This window comes from Labrus mixtus, chromosome 15 (genome assembly GCF_963584025.1).
Source record: "Labrus mixtus chromosome 15, fLabMix1.1, whole genome shotgun sequence".
NCBI classification, from domain to species: Eukaryota; Metazoa; Chordata; class Actinopteri; order Labriformes; family Labridae; genus Labrus; species Labrus mixtus.
In genome coordinates, this window is record NC_083626.1 from 16,254,832 (window position 1) to 16,279,899 (window position 25,068).

Sequence of the window (25,068 nt, forward strand, 5' to 3'; positions counted from 1 at the left end):
GCTTCCAATTTAGGGTTGGCATGCTTGTCTTGTCCAATCATATTTGTCGTTAATGTTTTCGCGTTCGAAACACCAATCACATATCAAAGTCAGGCATTGGTCCCGCCCACTTTGAAATGTCTTGCTGTAGCCATTTTACACTTGTTCCCTGAAAAATAATCACACTTTGGTCCTTGGAAAAAAAAACAACAACAGCGTTTCAACCTTCACTTCAACGTGGTAGAACTGTTGTCGGGGATAATGTGGCAGTGGTAAGTGATAGTTCTTCTTCATGGGACAACTGCAGTAGTGTTTCAGCGGCCGTCAGGGGACAGCTCCCCTGCCTCACCGAGTTAGCAAACATCAGGCTAGAATAGTTAGCATGCCTGCTAAGCGAACGTCATTGTTAAATGCCCACATTTTGGTTTTTAGTTTATGCACGTTCGTTGCTCAGACACATGTTTATTGTTGGTGCAGTCCTATGCATTTTTGCATTTGTTGGTTTTGGAGAGTGGTTACCAGATGTATGCCATTCGGAGAAGGAGTCCAGTTGGAGAAAGACTGTATTCGAGATATCGGTATTCAAAAATCCAGCTAACCTGGTGATGTGCGTCGTTAACAGCCTGTGGGCTAACATCCCTCTGAAATGTAGTCGCTTTTTAGTGTTGACTGTTTTTGTAAAAGGCCATACAGTCTGGCTGTCAAGTAAACTTCAAATCTACTAATAATTGCTTTTCCTTTATTAAATTGTGTGGGTTTTTTTTTTTTCCAGAACCTCATTGCTGTTACTAAATAGGAAAAGGACAGGGACCAGAAGCAGCGTCTGTTAATCAGCATGGACTATGAGAGGAGGTGAGTTAAATGGTCACATGCGGTTCTATCATGCAAAGAGAGGCGTGTTGGAGTAAGTAACGTTATAAACACACACGTTGTCTGTCATGGTCAGCAGGGGTGGGCGAGGAGATCGAACAGGTCGCTATGGAAACACCCACAACGATCACAACTTTCGGGACATGGACTATCGAGGTTACGGCCAAGAAGACGAGGAGGCAGGGCCCGGGTATGATGTCAGAGCGGACGGGGACGGACCTTACATTCAGGAGGAGCAGTCACTGGGTGTTTATGACTTCTCTCCAGGTCGCCCCCTAGGCAGGGTGGGGTTTCACCAGAGAGGAGAGGGACGAGGGGACATAGGGCGTGATGGGAAGAGACGCATGTGGCCTCCTTGCACTCAGTCTCAGCCGGATCAAGCCATTTCCATGCTCCAGAAAGAGGAAGAAGGATCCAGTCGGGAGTACGAGCAGTTACGCACAGGTCCACATGAAAGAAGTCGAGGAAAAGGTGGAAGAGTTTTTCCTGAGAACAGTTCTTCTTCACATACAGGGGCCAAGGATGGCTTCTGGGGTTGTGGAGGCATCCATTCTGAACAGATTGAATACAATACAGCAAGACAAAGAGAGGAGGACAGGTTCCCTCATGGGGCCATGAAGAGGAGGGTGAGTCATAAGTTATTTCTGTTTTTTTCTTAGAGCTGCTACACTTTTATGTTCTAGTCTTCACATGTTGCTAATCTGTGACTGTTCTGTGCAGGCTTTTCCTGCAGGGGAAGAGGAGCATAGTTGTGAGAGTGCTGGACCAGATCTCTCTCTTGACGAGTTGGATCAGAGGGACCAGGACTACCGCGCAGATCTAGACCACAACCAGAAGCCAAGCAACATCATAATGCTTCGGATGCTGCCGCCCAATGCCACCACCAATGAGGTAAGTGTACACCTCCTTTGCATGTTTGTGTGTTTTAACAATAGTGTGATGATGAAACTTTTTCTCATTAAGCTTAAATTGCAATAAAGCCTCTTTTGTTCATAGATCCGCGCACAACTGCAGGAACAGGGGATCCAGCCGAGAGAAGTTCGCTTGATGAGGAACAAATCTTCAGGTGAGAATTTGTCCTATGCCCGGTTATTTTCTGTTATTTACTCTCCCCTTTCATCCCACTGATTCATTACCAGCTCTTCCATTTTCATTGCTCTCCCCTTATCTGCCTGGTCTACTAATTAATGTCAGCTTTTCTTCTCCACCTCTCTTACTGTCACTATCTTTCATCATACTCTGAGTTATAGCTGATGCAAAGAAGACTAATTTATGTACTACTATACAGGCTTCTGCTCAGATTGCTGCTTTATTTCTTTGGTCTGCTGGAATCTTAATTCTCGCCAGTTCCCAGATGGCAACAAAACATCCAAGTCTTCTTCAAAGAAGATTCCAATGAACATTTTCCAGAGAAAAAAAATGCATGCATGCTAGGGGTGTAGCGGTACACAGTAGTCATGGTTCAATTGTACCTAGGTTTTGGCCATGCGGGAAAGGAGCCAAACTATATTCTTTGTACATAAAGAGATGTGCAAACTAACCACAAGGCTACCGGCATCCCAGCCTGTAGTGTATTAAACATTAACCAAAAAAAAATCAAAATAAGAAGAGAACACAGAAAAGAATAACATTTAGTGAACATAAAGAAATAAATACAATGTAAGATATAATACAAAATAAAATGCATACCTTTACAAGAAATTAGTCTGTGAGGTAAATATACCCTTCTTAAAAATGTATAATGATCACTCCAAGTTGTTACAGTTGTGCAGTCTGGGAGATAGCTGTAAGTGCAATAGGAGTCCATGATACATCTGTTGTTAGTGCAAAAGACTGCAGCGAACAACTCGTGCACAATCCCTTCTTGTGGTCTCCAGTATAGGGCAGCTCGCGGACTGGCTGTGCACACAGGATTGGGACAATGTAACAAGGTTGGGGCAAGCCAACCTGGCTTCTGTGCCAGAGGCTTTTTAAAAACAGTGGGATGAAGTTGTTGAATACATGTTGTTTTTCATTGTACTCCAGTGATGGCACCTCTAGGTTACGCCGTCTAATATTCATTAGCATATTCGATGTGTTTCCAGTGACATACCTTACTAGACACAACTTGTTAAAAGAAGCAGGCATGTCTTCTAGCTCTGCTGTGTCATTTCGCCATATTACACTTCTTCCTCTTGTGTTTTGTTGCTTCTTCTGCGTTTGTTGTTTAATAGTTGTCGGCAAACAGTTATGAGCATTACTGCCACCTAGGAATGGGAAGTGGATACTACCTTTTCTCCACTTGACATGTTTGTTGTATGACTGCATGCACCAAACCATGACGTCTGTACCATCAGACAAATACAAATACCGTTACAGCCCTAATGCATGCAGTCATAGGTCATAGACCTTTACCACATTGCTTGAGTTTTTCTTTCTACCTGGCTCTCTTACTGTCTTTACCTTTCCATAATTCAGCCTCATCCATCTTGAAGTGAGTTCTGTCTGAGTAGGTGAACTCACAGTGTCAGTTTAGACATGAGCAGAATGACAATTAGTTTGAAAGGGTTTGAAATTGTTGCTATTTTTGAATGTGTGAGTGTTTGAGTACAAGTGTTGCAGATATGTGTATATGTCATCCATACCACTCCGATAAAGCTTTTGCCTAAGGTTTCCTATTAAGATCATTGTCTCACTGGCCACCTTTTCTGCTAACTCACTGGTTGTCTGTAAAGTGTGCCTCTCTGACTCAGGTATACTTTCAGTCCTCCTGCACTGCTCTGTCTCTGTCACCCCTACATCACTGTTTCTCTGTTTAAATGATGACCTTTTGTGATTACTGTCCATGTGATACCATACACCAGTGTTCAAGAACGTTATGAATCTAAATATGCTGTCAATCATTTATATTACTGCATGGACAGGATATGGGTGCTATAGAGACATTACACCACAGTGCTACATAGTTCCAACTGCACTCTGACTCTCCAGAGTTTCAGAGTTGTGTGTGTGTGTGTGTGTGTGTGTGTGTGGTGTGTGTGAAGTGTGTGTGTAGTGTGTGTGTTTTCTGACTGGGTACTTCATCATTTAAAGCCTTAGAGCTCAAACTGATGAGTGGGTAGGATCTCCCCCTCTCTCCCTCTTTCCCTGACCCTGTGGAGATACTTGACATTGTGTCCTCCCACCCTTGAGGAGAATTTGACAGCAGCTCTCAAACTGGCCGTCAAAGTGTGTTATTCCCAAGGGGGGGAGGAAGCAATGACTGAATTGATTAGTGCTGATACAGGGTCTCTCTCTCCTCTGGACATGAAGCACTAACCCCTCACTGCGTTGTTGTTATGTTGTTGTTGTTGTTCGGTTACCATGGCGCTGGGCGGTGTCCAGGTCAGAGCAGAGGATTCGCCTTCGTCGAGTTTAATGTCATACAGGAGGCCACCCGCTGGATGGAGACCAACCAGGTCACTCTCCCCTACACTGACACACATACACATATACACACAAACAGTGAGATGAATGGGTTCATATCAGGTCCAGAGTACAGTCACACCATGCCCTCTCATGTGCACATGATGCATTCCAGTATGGCATAGATAACAGAGGTAGGTAGGTAAGTTTTATTCTTTGATAGGGACATTCTACATATATATATATATATATTCTACTTATACAGATTTCCACAAACAGGCAAATGTTAAGTTACACTGCTATCCGTCTGTCTGGGACAAAACGAAATTGCATACATGGGTCCTCCCTATCACGTTTGCACATTATATGTCCAAAACAACCTTCTTTTTGACTCTGTTTTCTTCAGTTACATGTTCTCACTCGCTGTCCTAAGTCTACAGTACCATCACCATTAATAGAATGGCAGTCAAGTTAAATTACATTTCTCACATGCTCTATTGTATGTTCAGTCCGGACCAATTTAGTGCTTCATTTTCATTTTAACATACATTATTACATCTTTAGGAGGGAGCTATTGTCAATTTGGGGGCAAAGGTGGTGACAGTGGGAAGGATGTGTGGAAAACTGTGAAAAGGTTTCCCCTTAAGGGGGGAGGGATGACACAGATGAACAGATACATTGTGTCCTTAATAATGGACTCAACTCACACAACTACACATACACCATCTCAGTCCGTCCCAGTTTCCTAAGCTGAAGGTTGCAATTCTCTTGTGTACTCTTTCTTTCAACCTCAGTTCTACTCTCTCTCTTTCTCTCTCTCTCTCTGTCCCCCTTTCTCTCTTCTATCTCTCTTTCTCTCTCTCTCTCGTTCTCATCTCTTGTGAGATGAGGCCTTTCTCTGGCATGTGTGACCCAATTATCTTTGATAATCATTCTTTGTTTCCTCTCTCTTTCTCTCTTCCTTTTCTTTCAGGGAGTGCTGTTGATTCTGGGACAAAGAGTGTCGATGCACTACAGCGACCCAAAACCACGTGCCAACGAGGACTGGCTCTGCAACAAGGTTGTGTGTTTGTAATGTGTGAATATATGGAAATCTAAAATTGTATATCTGTATTGCATGCATGTATATCAAAAACTGTAGGTGCGCTTTTCTAACGCTTTTAACTGTAGCTCTTGTAACATTTTCACAGTGTGGGGTGCAAAACTTTAAAAGGAGAGAGAAGTGCTTCAAATGCAGTGTGCCTAAATCAGGTAAAGCTATCTTCTGATCTATCCTGAAAATATCATAAATCTTCAGCCTTTACAATAACACAGGCTGTCTTTCACTATATGATGATGAATAGACAGACTGTTGTCTCTCCCCAGAAGCTGAGCTAAAGTTGCCTCAGCTGCAGAGGGATTTGCCTGTTGGTCTTCAGAAGGAGGGGGCCCAGGGCTTATTGCCGTTGCCTGCACCATACAACACTTCTAGTCCTACAGTCAACCCAGGACAGGCTACACAACAGGCAGATGTTGCCAATGACAGTAAGTCTATTACTTGACTTGATTTATCCCTACAGCAATCTGTTCTTCTATTCACTCCAAGTAACCTTTTCTAAAACTTGCAAACAAGAAGGAGGCATAATAGCATTGATATTTCGCAGCAGTGTGTGTTACTATGCTTAAACTGCAAAAAAAGAGTGTTTAATTAAATCATATTCTGTCATCCTCTCCTGCACCAGCTCTGATACTGAGAAACCTGGGTCCACATACTTCATTGGATGCCATCTTATCTGCTCTGGCTCCGTTTGCTACCCTCTCCCCTTCTAATGTTCGCCTGATAAAGGACAAGCACACACATCTTAACAGGGGCTTTGCCTTTCTACAGCTCTCTACCATAGTGGTAAGACACTTAAATAGGCAGAGCCACATGCATAAGTACTAGACAGATGAACTTAACCTTGTAATTTATTAAAAAAAAAAATATTGTAACTCTAGTTTACTAATGAAGCCTTCTCTTTCACAAACATGCCTATGAACAACCCATACAAACTTCTCTGTTTGTGGTATCAACAGGAGGCATCACAACTGCTCCAGATCTTGCAGGCTCTTCAGCCAGCTCTCTCTATTGACGGGAAAACGATTGTGGTTGAGTTTGCCAAAGGCTCCAAACGGTAAACAGTGCTACCCACCAATCAAAGGAAACACAAAGGCAGATATATTTTTGCTTTTGAAAAGAGAACATTATTCTGGCTCTAAATCAGCTGAAACATTTTTGGAGAAGAATAGATTCAAATACAAAGTAGCAGGTTAAAAATAACTTCTTAATTTATTTTGCTATCTGTTGTTGAAAAGAAGGTCACCAGACAACCACTAAAAGAGTCTCTTTCTGTCTTTTCAATGCTAGTGATGTGTTCCTGACTGATGGAAGCAGAGTGAGTGCTGCTACAGTAGCCAGCACAGCTATAGCTGCTGCACAGTGGGCGGTCACACAGGTACCCTTTCTAAATGATTTATCAGTGTAGGGTGACATGAGAGTGAATCACATCTTCATTTTTGAATTGTTTGAATTTTATTGAATACCAGTGGGGTCTTTTTTGCCTCATCTTTTAAAATGTTTTGCATTTCCAGACGGCTCAGAATGGATCAGGTGGAGGCCAGAGTATAGATACAGCTGTGTATCAGCAGGGGGCAGCAGTGACCTACAGTCAGGAGGGGAATGATTACTCTGGGCTAGATGGCACAAGTTTCAAAGCGCAGGCAGACAACACAGTCACTGCTTTGTCCAGTTCAGGAGCAGCCCTGATGGGGGCATACACAGGAGGAGCAGCCACAGGTCAGTATCAAATATTTTTAGTATAGAGAGAATTATAACTGTAACATTGACATTGCTTTATCAACGTACGCCACTTGTTTATGTGTGCATTCACACGTGTCGCTGCCATTTCATCTGACGCAGGGACATCAGGATCAGTGCAGCTGCCTCTCATCAAAACACAGACTGCTCTCCTCACCAAAGGGACCACCACACAAGCCACACAGGTACCATATTAATGCTTGTGTATGATCTTCAACTCTTGTACTCTTGCATTTTTAAATGTCATTTAAGTGACAACTTTCTGTTTCTGCAGGTTGAGATTGTGGGAAAACCACAACCAGCTGCTCCAAGCCAACCTGCCACCCCAGGGACTGAACACGAGCTCCAGCAATACCGTAAGAATCAGAATCAAAATTGATTATATAAATAATATTTACAAATATGAATATACAAAATGTGCAGTGATGAACAGTGTAGTTATTGTACGGTCTATGTACAAGGATCATTAAAGACTGTTATAATCAGTATTGCACACCTGTCTGAACAAATGTTGACCAGTTTACAGACGGATTGCACAGTTATAGTAAGCATAAACATAAAACAACAGAGAAGTTTCCAGTTGTTTTGGTTGAATAAGTCCAGGAAGTTTCAGACTAAGTGTCTGACTCTCAAATGAAGGAGTTATGGAGTTTGATGGCCACAGGCAGTAATGAACTTCGTTGGCGTTCTGTGCTGCATCGTGGGGAGACGAGTCTTGCACTGAATGTGCTGCTGTGTTTTGCCAGCATGTCGTGGAGTGGGAGGGAGACATTGTCCAATGACACGCAACTTAGGCAGCATCCTCCTCTCTGACACCACTGTCAGAGAGTCCATCTCCACCCCCAAAATGTCACTGGCCCCTGTGAATCAGTTGATTGAGTCCAGCTTTATCAGTAAAGTGTTCCTTACAAGTTATAATTGTAATCATGGTGTTAAAATCAGAGTCAGTCAATCCTGCCCTACAGTTTTTCTCTGAATGCATATTAACTGTGATACTGCTGATTAACACTTGAAAGGTGTTGTAATTTAAAATCTTAACCTGAGAGGAATTTGTTGTGTGTTTGGTTGCAGCCGTGCCAGATGTGTCCACATACCAGTATGATGAAAGCTCTGGTTACTATTACGACCCACTCACAGGTCTCTACTATGACCCTACCTCCCAGGTGAAGAACTAGAAATCTGCTGCTTTTATAATGTTTCATGAGCAAAAAAGTGTGCTTTTCCACAGCATTTGAGTTTTATTGTTGTTCCCCTTCTCTTTGCAGTACTACTACAACCCTCACACTCAGCAGTACATGTATTGGGATGGAGATAAACACACCTACATCCCTGCTGCTGCTGGACAGTCGAATAGTGAAGGGGCTGGTGCAGCTCCTTCAGACTCCCTTTTTGCCTCTCCTGGCAGTAAGGAGAAAAAAGACAAGCCCAGGAATAAAACTGCTCAACAGGTAATCTACTTACTAGATATAACTTTGAGAAGTGACAGGTTTGCATGGGAAATCACTTTTACCTATAGATTTCAAAATAGACCTTGAACAATATCATTCCCTTGTTTTTCACTTTATTTGTTTGGACATCTGATCAACTCCAAAAAAAGGAAGACTCAATAACATCAACTGCTGTAAATGTGTGATATGTTTGGTTCCACAACTTTTATAATTTGACAAAATAGCACACCATACACTTAAAAACATATAAGTTGGTAAACTGGGTGTAAAATTCCTATAGTTATTTAGCACCTCTAAAAAGAAAATCCTTTACTAAGGTAATATTTGTTTGAAAATGTTTAAGTCCAGTGGTTGCTCAAAAAAAACAAGTCTTCCTCAAGTCATTTCCATTTGTTATGTCTTGGTTTATATGAATAGATTGCCAAAGACATGGAGCGCTGGGCTAAGAGTCTTAATAGACAGAAGGAGAACATGCGCTCTGTCTCTTCCTCCCCAGCCGTTGGCTCCACAGCGCCACCACCAGGTTTCACTAGGACACCTGGACACAGTCGCTTGGATGACCGGCGAGAATCTGCTAGCGCTGATGCAGGTTATGCTGTTCTGGAGAAAAAGGTATGTAACCCCTACAGAAATGCTTATCTGTTAACATCTGTGTAGCAGGTTAGCATAGTGACCAGAAGGAATGTTTATCATTTACCAGGCTTAGGTGTCTGCAAACTCTCATCCTAAACTTGTCTGAGTAATAACACATTTTCTCGACTTTGCTTTTCTGTCCTACAGGGGGCACTGTCTGAACGGCCTCAGATTTTTCTGGACCAGATCCGACAAAGTACAGAGGTAAGGAAATGGCCACAGTGATGTACTTGTGAAATATCTGTCTCTTTCTGCAGAGAATCTTACAAAGCTCTTTATTCCTATGAAAAATATTATTATGCATGTCTGTGTTTACCTCAGTATTTAATCTAATATCTTATTTCTTTAGCGATCCCCACCTCAGCAGCAGGGCCTGGTCCCAGCCTACAGTGGAGAAACTGACAGTGAAGAAGAAGGAGGCGACAAAGACGAGAAGGAAGGGAGAATGACAGATTGGGTTAAGCTCGCCTGTCTGCTTTGTAGGAGGCAGTTCCCCAGCAAGGAGGCCCTAATCAGGCACCAGCAGCTATCTGAGCTACACAAGGTGCTAACACACTTCAAGTAGATTTTCACTCTGTTGAAAATATTGTGTACATGTTAAGTAAGAAATATCTTGTTTTTTTTTTTTTTACTAAACCTGTCTTCAGTATATTTTGTGTCTAAAGGGAGTTAAATGAAATGTTTCAGTCTCATGGCACTCCTCTTGTAGTCAACCTCTTTACCTCTTTCTGCCCTCAGCAAAACTTGGAGCAAAGGAGATTACATCAGGAAGTCACAGGCAAAGAGGTTGGTCAAGCCTCATGATCGGAGTCAAGGAGTTACACAACAGCGCATGAAATAGCTATCTTTGTAACTGAATGAATGAATACAGAAAATAATAATTTCACTGTCCCTTTTTTTTGCTGCAGAGACTTGTAGATGGACCTGAGGCTCCTGATGCTAAGAGGAGGAAGTTTAGCCCAATGTAAGTTTTATAAACAAACAGAGACCCCATGTACAGACTCGTAGTTCTTGATTTGTGTTTGTGCTCAGTCTTGTGTTTTATTCTTTTTCTCTCTGGTGTCTCTCTAGTGATGGGATCAGTGGCACTAGTCTTGGTGCCAGGATGCTACAAGGAGGCGTGAAAAAGGGGCTTCTGTTTCGCAATATGCAAGTGGAGTGAGCTTGGTCCTGAAGAAAGGAGGAAAATGACAATACCTAGCTCGCAAAACTTCACTGTTATGGTCATACAGATATCTAAACATAAACCTTTTAGTTTGGTTTGACATCACAATTACCTCAACAGTGGTAATACACTCAAATGAACTGATCCTGTAGCTGTGGATTACAGGATATTGCACAGATTGCACTTTTTTTTTTTGCTTTCTTCCTGAATGATGCAGTTATGAGTTCTCACTTTATTTGATGCTTGTATGTGATAAACAAGCTTAATGTGGTTGGGAAACTTTTGCTGTGGGAAATGAAAGATTAGTACAGATCTTTAATGCAGTGAATGAGCTTTTTCTAATAATACTGTCTATGCACCATAGATTTTTTTATTTTGTTTTAAAGATATGCGCCTCGTCATTCAGTGAATGACTGATCTGGGCATGAACTGTGTAAACATTTTAGAAAAGACTGTGGCCACATGAACTGGACAGGGTCACACTAACACTAGTGTGTAGTTAAAAAGAAAAAGTCTCATATTGCAGGTTTGAATTCACATTGTAATACATAGTTATCTCTGGAAAAAAAGTTATTTTTTATTTCTATGATTTTTCAATAATGTGACTGTGTTTCGTCAAGCTTATGTGAATTAATTCTGAATAACACAATTTCATCATTATAATTGATTTATGTCTTCTTTGGGCAAGCCAGTATGCTTAAGCAAGTAATTTCAACATTTAAACTTGACATTTCCAAAGCTGTGTGTTTGCAAACCTGTGGTTTAAAAAAAAAAGGGATATAACGTAACTCTTCTTATGAACTTTCTAATGCAACTTTATGCAGCAATCGTATAGCTGTTTCGCACTAGCACATTCGACTGTCTCTGAAATGTGTTTTTATTTGTTTTATTTATTTGTTTTTATTAACTAATATTTACAGTCTATGGTTTTTATGTGTGCTCATGTCAGGGAAACTAGACTGTAGGTTCCGGCTGACTGGTTCCCATGGCAACAACAAACGCGGTTGCTTGTTTGCTGGCGGGGTACTATAGACAAACCAGTTAGCTTCATAATCAGATAACTTTTTATTTTAACAATCAAAAAGTTACTGCTGTCCAACGGTTCAACAGTACAATTAGCTTCATCGAGCCAGTGAGTCATTATTAGCTTAATGCATCGCAGTAGGTCGAGCTGACTGAGCGGCTACTTTTTGTAGAACTAACCGAAGTGACCAGTATGTCTGACATGGAGGAAGATGTGCTGTCCGACGTAGAAGGAGATGAAGAAACTCAACAAGATGAAGTCGGGGAGGATGAGAAGGTAAGGCCTATAACATCTGACTTAACAGCATGCAACTAAGGTGTCGAGAAAGGTCATCGTGTAGGCAGTCTGGTTATGTTGAATATTTACAGTCTATGGTTTGTTTGGTCATGACTGAGGCTGAATCCCTCACTCAACGCGTTTTGACTAAGGCCTCATAGTCAACAGATAATTAAGACTAGAAGGGGAAATACACACAGAATTGTGTTAAGTAACCATGTTAGGGCTAGTAAGGTGTGTAGCCTACATAAACCATGAAGGCTGCATTCCTAAAGCCGGTTTTCTCCAGGTTTGAACTTTATAACACTTAAGAGTAACTAACTAGAGTAACTTTTACTTTTAACTTGTAACCTGTTCACAAACATCATGCAGCCTACATGTTTTTAATCCTTTATCAATCAGCACCACAAACTGTTATCTAAATTAAAATCATTTTGATGTCTTCTCTCTCGCAGGTACAGGTTTGCCATTTGACCCCAGAAACCATCAGTCAAGGTCTCTCGTTACTGTGTCGCACAGGCAATGGACTTGGACATGCTTTTGTCAAAATAGATCTAAAAAACTGGTGAGGTTGCAAAAAAAATACTTCAAAATGAAATTTGCCCTTGAAATTTCAATGTGAATATTCCTCTAAGTATGGCTATCTCTTGGATGTTATTTTAATTTCCTCTCTCATCCCTGTACTCCTTAGTGGACTCAATGATATAACTGCAATCAGCAGTTTTATTTACATACGTTTTCTGGATCTATCCAACAACCAGCTCACTGATCTTTCTCCTCTGGCATCTTTGACCGAGCTCCTCTGGCTGAAGGCAAGGATCGTTTTTTCTTAATTCATTTAGAAAAAGACACCTCATCAGTATCACTCACTCTGATGGTTAATCTTAAATGCAACCCTACCTCTGTAGGTTGACAATAATGCTGTGGCGTCCTTCAACGGGCATCCTTTTGAACAGTTGACCTACCTGCAGTGGCTGAGTATGGCAGGGAACAGGCTTACAGATATGGAGGGCCTGGTTGGCCCTGCCCTGGAGAGACTCAATCTGGCAGGTTAGTCTGTAGTTGTTGTTTTATCTCGATCATGTTGTGCTAATTTTGAGTTTCCTATAGTGATGTCAGTCAAATGAGAAATATTTTGTCATGTCTTTAATATTTGAAACGGGAGAAGTGTTAAAAAAAAAACTTAGCAGTGTTTTTTAATAGCATGATGAGTGTTAATATTATTTGTTTTGTCACTCAGTCTTTGGGATGACAAACTCTCTCATCAGCAGATTTTAATACAAAATGTTTAACCTCTCTGGCAGGTAATGGTATTCAGAGACTGAATGAACTTCAAGATAGCTGTTTTGCCAACCTGGTAACTCTAGAGCTGAGGGGAAATCAGCTGGATACCACGGATGGCATCAACCTCCCCAACCTGCAGCATTTATATCTGGTAATAAAAGTTATTTGATTTGTTCAGTAGAACTAACATGCTTGATGATTAAAGAGATTGGTTTATTATAAGTCAGAAACAAATGTTCCTGTAACTATTTTTGTTGCAACTATCCAGGCTCAAAATTATATAAAACATCTGGGAGGTTTGGAGGGATTAGAGCGCCTCACTACCCTTCACCTGCGAGACAACCAGCTTGATACTCTGGAAGGTCTAAGCTCCAACATGAAGTGTCTCCAATACCTCAATGTCCGGTATACAGCTGCATCATATAGGACATTAGAAATTCCATAAGTCCCCAACATCAAATCACTTGACACCAAATATGCTAAATGACATGTCTCATACTTGTGTCTCTCTCCCTCAGAGGAAATGTATTGTTAGACAAGAAAGCCATTGAGTCTCTTGGGCGTGTGTCAAAAACTCTTAAAGCTTTGGTCCTTTCTGAGAATCCTCTGATGGAAGCCACCGACTACCGTCTGAGCGTACTGATTATCCTACCACAGCTGAAACGACTTGACAAAGATCCTGTCTCCCCTGACGAGATGATGGAGGCCTTAGAGAGAATAAAGGTGACCCTAAGGAGCATCTCATTTCTCTGTATGTCATGGGAATGCAATAATCTGCTTGTTTGCTGATTGTTCTAATGTCATGCATGTCCTTTCAGGAACTAAAAGAAGAGGAAATACCTACGCCATAAGATTTGCAATGAAGACCAAAATGAGGAAGTGCTTGACTTCCTTGAAAAGTCAAGCTTGGTGTGATTGTGTTGTCTGAAAACAATCATAATTGTGAAAGAGTATTTTTTTTGTGGTGCTTTGCCCCAACCATAAATCATTACACTAGTGTCTTGTGTCCTTCTAACACATTTGTGATCTAATTTTTAAACAATTATCTTCTTTCTTTTAATGTATCCATTGACATTTTCAGATGCATATATTCCAGCTACAAAGAAATGTTTCAGAATGACTTGTGAATTAGTCATAAGGGATTACTTGAACCCTTTGTTGCAGGCCAAACAGTCCTGTGTTTCACGCTGAGTAAGGATGAGAGGGCAAAATCTGCCTCCATTTCCCTGTTGGCAGCTGTCCAGCTGAAGTTTTAAAGCGACAGTGACTTGCACTGGTTATGAACGGAAAACCCTTAAATAAATAGAGGTACACTTTATTCTACCGTGCTCCTTTTTAGAAGTATGCACTTAATGTCTCGTAACAATAAATCTACATTGATAACTAATCTAAAGTTGATAATATATAGCATAATCTCTCTATATATAGGCTATATTATCAACAAATGTTGCCACAACCAGGACGTCCTTCCAACGAACTAAAAATACTGCAATTTGATCAAATCTACAACGTTATATGTGGGATATTCTTTCATAACCTATTTACATTATATGGTCATAAACTGACAATGTAGCAACAATATAACTAAATGCTTATGTCGACACACTGGGCTACGTCTATTCTAATATAAAGCGGAAATGATAAGCACTAAATGAAATCATATCGGCATTTTTCCACTGTCTGAAAATAACTTGTGAAAGCTGCTTCTTCTGTACAAGTGTTCACCCAATGATTGGATTAGGTGGGAGTGGCTGTCACAGCAGACATAAGTCTCCCTCCTCTCTCCCCCGTCCTCCTTCTCCTCGGTTGTACTTGCACTAGGTAGCTAGCTGCAGCGTAGCACAACCTTTAACTATCACACTGGGTAGTAACTGTGTAACTAAATTAACTAAATTTAACATTTCAAGCGGACGCGGCGTTCAAGAAACAACCAAGAAACCATGACTAACTACCACAAGCCCGACGAGAAGACTCTGCAGGGACTGAAAGACGTCGCTAACAAGCTCAGGATCAACTCTATCAAGGCAACGTGTGCCTCCAACTCTGGGTGAGTTGTATAAAGTTATGCCATGTTTTCATGTTGAATAAGGAGTTGCACACGAAGATAATACGCCATATTTTGCAACGTTACAGTAAACTAGCAACCGCACGTTATACCTGCGGGGCCCGGATGCACGTGCTGCTGATTATCCTCACGCGGTGGACAATGTACCCACAGCAGACAGCTAGCAAGAAATTATTAATACTGTTAAAAAAAATGTTTTATTTAAAACTCCACGGAGTCTAAATACTAAGCTAAGACTAGCTTACGCTAAAAATGTGTTGATATTTGTTACGCTGATAAAAAACTAATTGTGTCTGATGCTATCGATGGTTTGATTGACTTCACAGTTATGGCAAGCGAGCCGAGAGTTCATGGTTTCTCCTTAAGTAAAGATTGAAACTCAATGAAATAGAATTGACCTGCTTTCCGTATCTATTAAAAATCACACGATCAAGAGAAAGTACGAGCCTCGTAGTCAGACGACCTGGTCTAAAGTTGCAGAGCTCTGCATCCTGAAATGCTGCACAAATGTTCACATGCACACCGTTTGAATCGCTCCCAAGAAATGTTGTATCAAAATGGACAGTCAAAGGGCACCTGTGGTGTTGCTTCATCTGCCAGGTTTTGCAACCTGACTTACTTCTTCCTCTTCCTTGTAGGAAATGCTACTATTAGTTGAAACAGTTCCAGGACTACATAAATAGTTTCCTTGTTGAAAGCTGCCCTTTTGCCTTCAGTGTATTCAGTCAGGTTTATGATTGGGCAAAGCCACAAGTAACTAATGAACTGTTACACATCCCTGTGATTGAATAATTTATAGTGGATGACTATCATTTAGCACCCTGTTGGCTGCCACATGAATCATTAAGTCTATATCTGTCCCTTTTTTTTTTAAAGGGAGAACAGTTTGGACTACAATGTGTTTCCTGCTTTGTAGCTTGTCACACTTATGAGATGGTTAAACTGTTGCAGAGTTTTGTTTAATCTTTTAATTGAATAGAAACCCTAATTGTCATTACACAATTGTAAAAATGAAATCAGAAATGCTTCCCCTTAAAGTGCACAAACATACAGGCATCAACAGCTACAAACAACTTGAATTCAAAGCAGCTTGCCACAATTCAAGGAAAAGATAAAAATATATATTGCCCAGTCTGCATGTAAATATTGCAAAGATAAGAAAATATGTACTCTCAGTAGAAAAATATGATATGTAAAAGAGAAAAATATTTGCATGGCCAGTAGGTAGTTAACTTTTGCAATTTATTTTTTAAGCAGAATCTCAGATAGAACAAATTATTGGAAAACTAAGCAAATAGTTCCAGAATATGCAGTCAAGGATCACAAGTTCTGTCAATCCCCAGGCCACTTCCTCACATAGATTGTCCCACGTACAATCCCCCACAGCATTGCATAATTTTCACCTAAAGGCAACTTCGAAACAAAAGTGGTTTGTTGGTAAACCTGTTTTTTTTGGCAGTTCCTTGTTAATGGACAAGGAAGTGGATGCATTTTCTAATCTGATACCGTTGGCACCTTTTTAACAAAAGGTGTCTTCTAGTTTTGACACCCAACACTCATCACGTGTTGTTCCTCATTATTTGACTGATATGGAACGTTTCACCCGGGCATCTGATTTGTTTGGGATTTCATGAATTTACTTCAGTTTATTTCTCATCAGGTTATCACTCAACAACGGACAAGGGGTAAACAAGAGCACCCTGTATATTTTCAAGTGAAACCATGATGTATGTATAAGATAACTGTGTGTGTACCCAGCATGGTTGAGATGATACCATTTGAAATGTAACCCACTTGGAGAAGCTGCGATGCTGTTGAGTAATGTGGGGATTTCTAAACACGTCTATCACAATATTTGGACCACAATGCATCAACTAACAGTTAAGTCTTAAGTGTGGTAACATAACTGATTTGAGTCTGTTGCAGATTAACAAACTATATGAAATGAGTGATGTTCCTAATGAAAGTGATTTTCTTAATTGACTCATTGCTTGGCCAATGTTTTATTGTGAACGGCTCTGCTGTACTGACTGATTGTGTCACAGAATTCCTTATTATTGTTCAACTAAACCAAAGTGCAATGATTCCTGAATGTAGCAACACATGCATGGTGTGAGGATGTTGTTGTTTTTTTTAAAGGCATTGAATTGTCATGAACAAAGTATCTTTTTCTCTCTCCTCAGTCACCCCACATCATGCTGCAGTGCAGCAGAGCTCATGTCTGTGCTCTTCTTCAACACCATGCGTTACAAAGCAAAGGACCCTCGCAACCAGTGTAACGACCGTTTCGTTCTCTCAAAGGTCAGTGTAATCCCCTCTATTATGTAAATATTTTTATTTCACCTTAACACCTGACTTTTGGTGATTGCTTGTCTTAAAGTACTTACTTTTTGGGGGGTGAATCTCTCCTTTACAAGACGATTTGATTCGATATTGTTCTCTAGAGCTACGATCCGATTTATTAAAATACAGAACATTTTGGTGCGATTCCAATCTGATACAAATTTGATAATTGAATCCAAATGATTTTTTTTTACTTTATGGGAATGAGAAAATTATTATAGCCAGTGTCATTTCAAGATGGCTTCTCCTTGTGTTTATTACTTTTCTAAGAGACAAGAGAAAAGGCCTACTGTACATTAAATATTCTGTGATGTATATTATGGGAAGTCTTTAACACACAACCATACTGTCTCACTGTGACAGGTAGTTGGGACGAGAAATACATTTTGTTACCAAAGCAGAAATCTGAGTTCTTCTGTAGGCTACATCCCTTTTTGTAGGCTTTGTGAAACTCGTAGCACTTAAATTTGATTCATGTTTTGCCTCTTGGAGGAAGAAGTACTTTGTTTCGCTATAATAAAATGATGAAACAATCTTTCTCATTTTAATCATTTCTGTGACTGTCATGAATGTCATATTCATATGCGAGTTTCAATCACAAGTTAGGCCTCAGTTGTGATTGACACACACGCTCTGTATTTGACAGTTCTTGTTTAATTGAGTTTTTAAATTGATCAACATTTATGCTAACTGGCAAGCCCCCTAAGCTCTCGTTACTCTAATGAGGTAAAAAGTCAAAGTCTTGCAACATTAAAGACCCTAAACACAGTGTGCAGGATAGGAAGCAAAACCTATTTGAACTGTTTCATAACTTTGAAACCGGGTCGTTGACTGGTTCGTAGTAGTATTTTACCGATCCAGGGCTCTGTGGACCGATTAACTCAGATCTTTAAAGTTTAGATCGGTTACAGATTCGGATCAAGTATATCTTTAAACCACTGTCCTTTTCCCTCTTGCCTGTAGGGTCATGCTGCACCTGTCCTGTATGCTGCCTGGGCTGAGGCAGGTTTTGTGAAGGAGTCTGATCTGCTCAACCTGCGCAAGATTGACAGTGACCTAGAGGGCCACCCCACTCCTGTAAGTAACGGCTCCTTTCTGTTTGTTCTTGCTTTTTGAAAACAGAAAGCGTCAAAGTCAAAATGTTTGACTGGTAAATGGCTTCTTTTCTCTTTTTTTTTCACCAGAAACTGGAATTTGTTGACGTGGCTACAGGATCTCTGGGACAGGGACTCGGGGCTGCCTGTGGGATGGCCTACACTGGCAAACACTTTGACAAATCCAGGTGAGTGAGTATACAGGAGAAATGCAGATTCATTGATCTTCAAGCTTGCATTAATCCTGCATTTGGAACACCCATGTGGAGTTGTCATAAGTGTTGGTCGGCAAGAAAATCTTCTGCGGTGTAGTAAGATTACTTAAGGGCAGGGGTTGTCTGTTCTACAAATACTGTTTGTTTGTATTTTTTAAAGGTGGGATGTCATACATACTGTGTAAACAAAGCTTGTTGAAACAATGCTGAGTCAACAACAGAGTGCAATGCCTTCTCCAGCAGACGAGGAACTGCTCCGTGTTAAAGCTGTGACTCATGCCCTGTAATCAGTTTAATGGATGAACCTGTACTAGTGTAGTTGTATTTGGGTTAAATCACGGCATGACAGGAACCTGTAATGTGGCCAAAAGTTATCTGCACTGCTGACAGACAGCAGTAACACTCTAGGTAGAAAATACTGGTGTAAAATGAATGGCCCCTTTAATGCTGTCAGTTAAAGCTGTTCATCAGTACACTCTTGTCCTGATGAATTTGAATTGCTAACTATTCACTGCCAATACTCATGAGGACATTTATAAGTCACATGGGAACCTGAAGTAGTTTGCATCTGTTGAGCCTCATGGAGACACAAGTTTTTTTTTCTTTTTTTAAATACAGTGGAAAGGATTCACTCAATAAATCAGACTGTGACATCATATGGACATGTTGCTTGTATCATCAGTGCTAATGACTGGTACCAGTTAAATTGACTTGTAGGGCTTCATTCAACACCAGTGGTTTATTTTGGAATGGACTTATTAATTCTGCTGTCTTGTGTACTTTCCTTTCTCATTAGTAGAAGTCGGTCGCCTCAGCTTTTTTACTTATCTAGTAAAAGTGATTATTTATTTATCTGTGTGAATAATTATTAGAGACACTAAAATCCCCCCCCCCCCCCCCCCCCCCCCTCCCTTTCTTACATCCTGTTGTAGTTACCGTGTGTACTGCATGATGGGTGATGGAGAGTGTTCAGAGGGCTCAGTGTGGGAGGCCATGGCCTTCGCCTCCTACTACAAGCTGGACAACTTGGTGGCGATCATGGATGTCAACAGGCTCGGTCAGAGTGAGCCGGCACCCCTGAAGCACGACATGGAGACCTACCGCAAGCGCTGTGAAGCCTTCGGGTCAGTATTGCACTTACCTACCTGCCCCCCCCCCCCCCCCCTTTTTTTTTTGTTTTCTTTTCTTGGAGACATTTAGACAACGATATTTCAATCAGGAGCGACAATTGAATAAAGAAAATTATTTATTACAATGAAATATGGAAATGTTTCAAAAAAATATTTTTGGCGCTTGGACTCCATGGGGTGGGCGATGTGTAGGAGAATGACAATTCTGAGCGATGGCAGAATAGATTCCCCCCCCCATGGAGTCCAGACACTGGTGGTGGTAAAGCTGATGACTTGATGAGACCGGATGGGAGAAATGATGGATGATGATTCTGCGAGATGGCGGTGTTGGGGAGGAGGAGGGGTGCACGGAACATCAGCATGAAGGAACATAAGGGAGAGAAAGAATTCTATTTAAACGGGGAGCGGAACGATAGTAGGTTGAAAATAAGGGCGGAACACCATGCCATTGGTTAGATGAATACCGCTGACGAGACAGTTGATTAACCAACAACAGCAGAAACGTGAGTAAGCGTGCAAAAAATATGGGTGAGAAAGACCCGATCGTGAAGGTAGTTATAGTCTTCCTGACTGAACTTGCGCTAGAGCTTTTATTTAATTACCCCAAGAGGTAAATGAGAGCCAATTTTACCGTAAGGAATGAAATGATGGAAACCCTTTCAAGAAGTAATTTTCTCACTAATAATTATCTGATTGTCACAAGAATTGCTCGGACATTCAGGCATCAGGTGTGATTGACACTCGCTCTGCATCAGAGAGTTCTTGTTAAACATTTTGTGAAAAGCCGTCACTCCCAACAACACCATTGGGTCGTTGACTAAAGCCATACAACGAAAATAGCTGCTGCAACTTACCGAAAAAGAAACTGTCATATTTAATCATTTTAGAAAGTGTAAAGATGGGCAAACCTTTGGGAAGTCTCTTTTCTTCCATAGCAAATTACTTACTTTCTGAGTTGGAGAACTATAAATTGCTTTTGTTTTGTCCTTGTCAGCTAACTTTCGCTAGCTGGCTAATACTAGCCAGCCCCCTTAGTTCACATTACTCTAGTAAGAGGTAAAAAGTAAAACTCAAAATCCTGCAACATCAGAGAGCCTAAACAAAGTGATGGGAAGCAAAACCTCATTGAACTGGTTCATAACTTTGAAACCGGGCAATTGTTCAGATCAGTTTATGTTTACTTCACTAATGATTGCCCTTTTTTTTTAAAACTTTAATTCAAGCAAAATGAATTTCAAACTAATTGGTATGCCTGTATTCTGCTGGATTTAATCTCGCCACTTTGGGCCTCTTGATGTTGTTTTTTTTTTTTTTTTTTTCTAGTACTACTTTCCATCACTGGTGATGAATTTGATGTTTAACGTTTTTGTTCAGCAGTTAATACGTCCCTGTGTTTTGGGTTAATATTTGTCAGTGTGTTTTGCTGTTAAATTTGAGCTATTTCTGTGCAGGTGGAACACGTATGTTGTAGATGGACATGATGTGGAGGCGCTGTGCAAAGCTTTCTGGCAGGCTCAGCAGGTCAAGGACAAACCCACCTGCATTGTAGCAAAGACACTGAAGGGCAAAGGACTTAAAAGTACGTATGATTTTTCTTATGGTGAAGATGTTGTTCCCTTTTTTTCTTTTTTTGAGAGAGAGTTTGAGATCTGAGACTTTTTCTCATCACTGGCTGTAGATATCGAGGATCTTGAAAACTGGCATGGAAAGCCCATCCCAAAGGACAAGGTGGACGACATCCTGAATGACCTGCAGGCTCAGATCCAAGTCCCCAACAAGACCCTGTGCCCCGAACTGCCCAAAGACGACACAGCACCAGCAGATCTCAGCCCCATCCTGCTGCCTTCACCTCCAGCATACAAAAAGGGAGATAAGGTACCTGTAGGAAGACTTAAAGCATGTGGCCTGTGATTAAGAATTAAAGTCTGTGTTTTAGTGAGCTAATTCCCTGTCCAATAATGTCATAGCATTTGAAATAACATATCCTGGATGCAGATTTTATTCATATATATATTTTTTTTTTGCCTAATTTAAAATCTGTCTCCCTCTCACACTGTCAGATGGCTACAAGGCGTGCATACGGTACGGCCCTGGCCAGGCTGGGCAAGTCCAGTGAGAGAGTGGTGGCCCTTGACGGGGACACCAAGAACTCCACCTACTCAGAGACCTTCAAGAAGGCCTTCCCCGACCGCTACATTGAGTGCTTCATTGCTGAACAGAACATGGTAAACTACCAACTTATGAAAGAGGGATAAACTTGTCTCAGTTCACACTTCTTACTTCCATAATCTGCTCCAACTTGGTCTAATCTGTTACTATTAATTCTCTAGCATGATAATCCCATCCTCACACTGCTGCTTTGGTCCAGTTTACGTGCCCTTCGGCTGCTAACATTATCCCCTGACACTGATGTCTTTGCTTCATGCTACAGGTAGGAGTGGCCATCGGCTGTGCCACCAGAGATCGCACTGTTGCGTTTGCCAGCACCTTTTCTGCCTTCTTCGCTCGAGCATATGACCAGATCCGTATGGGAGCCATCTCCCAGTCAAATGTCAACCTGGTGGGGTCCCACTGCGGAGTGTCCATCGGTAAGCTTTATGCTGAAACGACACTAGTTTTCATACAAGTAGACTATGCCCTGTCCCTAACTGATCTTGTGCCCTTTTCAGGTGAGGATGGCCCTTCACAGATGGCCCTAGAGGACTTGGCCATGTTCCGCGCTATCCCAACATGCACTGTGTTTTACCCCAGTGATGCAGTATCCACTGAGAGAGCTGTGGAGCTGTCAGCTAACACAAAGGTTGATAAACAGCTTGTTGTAGGATTTTTTTTTTTCACTGTTATTTTTCCGAAAAGGGGCTCACAGCATCCTCGTGTTTTAAACATTTTCACTATGTTCTCAGGGCATCTGTTTCATCCGCACCAGTAGACCAGAGACTGCAGTCATCTATTCTCCAGATGAGAAGTTTGAAGTGGGCACTGCCAAGGTAATGATCAATCGCATGATTTCCCACGTGCTCATCTTTGGGTATAAATTGCTGTTGGAAATGGACACCAGAAAAATTGCCATCTATAAACAAAAGTGTGTTCTTACAGGTGGTTCGCCAGTCCAACAAAGATCAGGTGACTGTTGTTGGTGCTGGTATCACTCTGCATGAGGCCCTGGCTGCTGCTGACATGCTGGCCAGTGAAGGTAAACTTACATTGCCCTCTAGTGGATAGAAAAAAGTATTGAGGCCTAAAAGTCATAGCCATACTCAACTCCACTGTTAAGTAATCTGGGGGATTCATTCCATGTTCAATCAAATTTCTGTAGGGAAGAACATTCGTGTGATTGACCCCTTCACCATCAAGCCCCTTGACGCCGCTACTATTCTGGAGAGTGCCAGAGCTACAGGGGGAAAGATCATCACTGTGGAGGACCACTACAAGGAGGGTGGGTTGTTTTCTGTTGATCAGCTTGAGTGTCTTACTGTAGGGATTAACTGAAGATGTTCAAAGAGGTAGATTTTTGTTGTGTCAATGTGTTATTAATGTATAAGGGTCTAATAAGAGCTAACCAACCAGTCTGTAGTTTAATCTACTACTCTACAAATAAGACTTGCACATTGATGAATTGTCGTCCTCTCTAATGGTCTGCCCCCCTCCTCACAGGTGGTCTTGGTGAAGCAGTGCTGTCCGCAGTGGGGACGGAGCCCGGCATTGTTGTAACCCGGTTGGCAGTGAGCGGCGTTCCCCGCAGCGGGAAGCCCCAAGAGCTTCTCGACATATTCGGCATCAGCGCCAAGCACATTGCTGATGCTGTGCGTCAGACCTTTGCAAACTAAGGACTGCACACAGGATCCTCCGCTTCCTGCTCTGTTGCATTACAACCACCTTTCTGTCCACCATGCAGCTACCTGACATGATCACATGAAGACCTGTAGATCTGTTAACTTTTCTGAAGTGCCATCTTATGGCATCACTCAAGTGCAGTGTTCTTCCGCTGTATTGTTATTGCAAAGAGATATCAATAGAAGTGCAGTGTTGTTGAAGCCTGTTGTTTTACTATTTCTCCCTCTTGCACACCTTCTTCTCCCTGTGGGTTCTTCTGAGTCTGTAACATTCCTTTTCTGGTACACTTGTCATGTTAAAATGTTGTCCTGCAAATTGCCCAACCCAAAATCCCATATGATAATAAAGTTGGATTAAAATCTGTGCCAGCAGCTCATCTAGGTTCTGGTCTATTGTGAACTGTCAGGCCATGACTTAGTTCATCATTCCAGCATTACCCGTCACATTCCTTTCCACCATGCCCAATGTTTTTCTCCCTCAGCTAGTGTTCCTAATTCACTTTTCTTAAAACTGTTACTGTTTGGCATTAATATCATGTACTAGATCCTCATTTTTAGTTTTCACTCACAGCTTTTAGCACTTAGCTGTGTTAGAAAACATTTTCTTTAACCTCTGTGTGTAACTCACTTTAGTTATAAACGGTTTGAACATTCCTCTGGTGATTCCAGGCCACACAGCATCACACTTTGTTACTGATGTTCCAGGTCACCAGTGTCATCCTGTCATAGCTGTGTTGTGCTAAATAAATAAATTAACCAAATTCAATTGTCTTTTTGTTTTACCTGACGAGCTTTGTAACCTGGCTCTATGTTGAGTGTTTTTAGCTAGTCATCCTCCACCCTGGTCAGTATACTGGCATGCTTTTGTAATGCTGCGATGCATGCATCACCATTGACACAGAGCATAACACTTGAAGGTAGCCTAAGAACTTGTTAACATAGCAAATCTGAAGTCCTCAAATTATCTTGAACTCCAATAAAGCAGGCACGTTTTTCTTCTTTCTTTGCAGTATAGACCACCTCGTAAGCCCTTTGTGAAAGACATGGTAAAATAAACATGGAAATTATTATTATTTCATGGATAAATTAATTAAAAGAATATGGACCCATTGTTTTAAAAAAAAATCCCAACTTTTACAATCAAAATGACACCAATATCTAGCCTTGAAATGGTGCATCCATTCTGCCCTCCCCCTGACTTTGAGCCACCACAATGGGGTTGTAGTTTACTCTTGTGCAGTACAAGATATCCAGAATAAAAAGGAACCATTTTTACCTAGCACCACCACAAGGGTTGATATTTCTTGTTGCTCCTGACAATGTCACGTTTGTGCCACTAATGGGAATATCTCACTTAAAACTCCAGTGAAATATCTCCAATTATCATGATGTCAAATCTTTTTTTTTTTCAGTTTTGTTTAAGAAAAGTCTTAGCTTAGCTTACTTAATGTGTAAGTAGCAGCTGTTGGCTTGCTTACCCACTGAAGAT

At 41.2% G+C, this 25,068-nt stretch overlaps 3 protein-coding genes across 5 annotated transcripts; all 3 read left to right on the forward strand.

Annotated features, from left to right (window-relative positions):
* Positions 1-110: 110 nt before the first annotated feature.
* Positions 111-10,978, forward strand: rbm10 (RNA binding motif protein 10). Of its 3 annotated transcripts, none has more exons than XM_061056696.1 (23): positions 111-251; positions 752-831; positions 926-1,475; positions 1,570-1,740; positions 1,846-1,915; positions 4,213-4,286; positions 5,207-5,293; positions 5,424-5,484; positions 5,599-5,757; positions 5,955-6,115; positions 6,289-6,386; positions 6,620-6,707; positions 6,844-7,048; positions 7,172-7,254; positions 7,344-7,425; positions 8,141-8,232; positions 8,335-8,517; positions 8,935-9,129; positions 9,298-9,354; positions 9,500-9,694; positions 9,889-9,936; positions 10,059-10,114; positions 10,222-10,978. In XM_061056696.1, exons 2-23 carry the CDS (start codon positions 815-817, stop codon positions 10,310-10,312), a joined length of 2,823 nt encoding a protein of 940 aa, XP_060912679.1. In that variant the 5' UTR covers positions 111-251; positions 752-814; the 3' UTR covers positions 10,313-10,978. The 3 variants fall into 3 exon arrangements, with proteins under 3 accessions (XP_060912679.1, XP_060912681.1, XP_060912680.1); XM_061056698.1 differs by having other exon boundaries at positions 5,602-5,757; XM_061056697.1 differs by having other exon boundaries at positions 929-1,475.
* A 148-nt stretch (positions 10,979-11,126) lies between these two features.
* On the forward strand, positions 11,127-13,897 carry lrrc23 (leucine rich repeat containing 23). The gene is made up of 8 exons (XM_061056713.1): positions 11,127-11,615; positions 12,071-12,180; positions 12,307-12,427; positions 12,524-12,665; positions 12,920-13,050; positions 13,168-13,304; positions 13,418-13,622; positions 13,718-13,897. The coding sequence occupies exons 1-8, from the start codon at positions 11,532-11,534 to the stop codon at positions 13,748-13,750; spliced, it is 963 nt and encodes a 320-aa protein (XP_060912696.1). The 5' UTR covers positions 11,127-11,531; the 3' UTR covers positions 13,751-13,897.
* A 785-nt stretch (positions 13,898-14,682) lies between these two features.
* Positions 14,683-24,345, forward strand: tktb (transketolase b). The gene is made up of 14 exons (XM_061056701.1): positions 14,683-14,946; positions 17,148-17,265; positions 18,271-18,384; positions 18,492-18,589; positions 19,549-19,740; positions 21,198-21,325; positions 21,425-21,621; positions 21,807-21,971; positions 22,178-22,334; positions 22,416-22,546; positions 22,650-22,733; positions 22,843-22,939; positions 23,063-23,182; positions 23,401-24,345. The coding sequence occupies exons 1-14, from the start codon at positions 14,840-14,842 to the stop codon at positions 23,571-23,573; spliced, it is 1,881 nt and encodes a 626-aa protein (XP_060912684.1). The 5' UTR covers positions 14,683-14,839; the 3' UTR covers positions 23,574-24,345.
* The last annotated feature ends 723 nt before the right edge of the window (positions 24,346-25,068 follow it).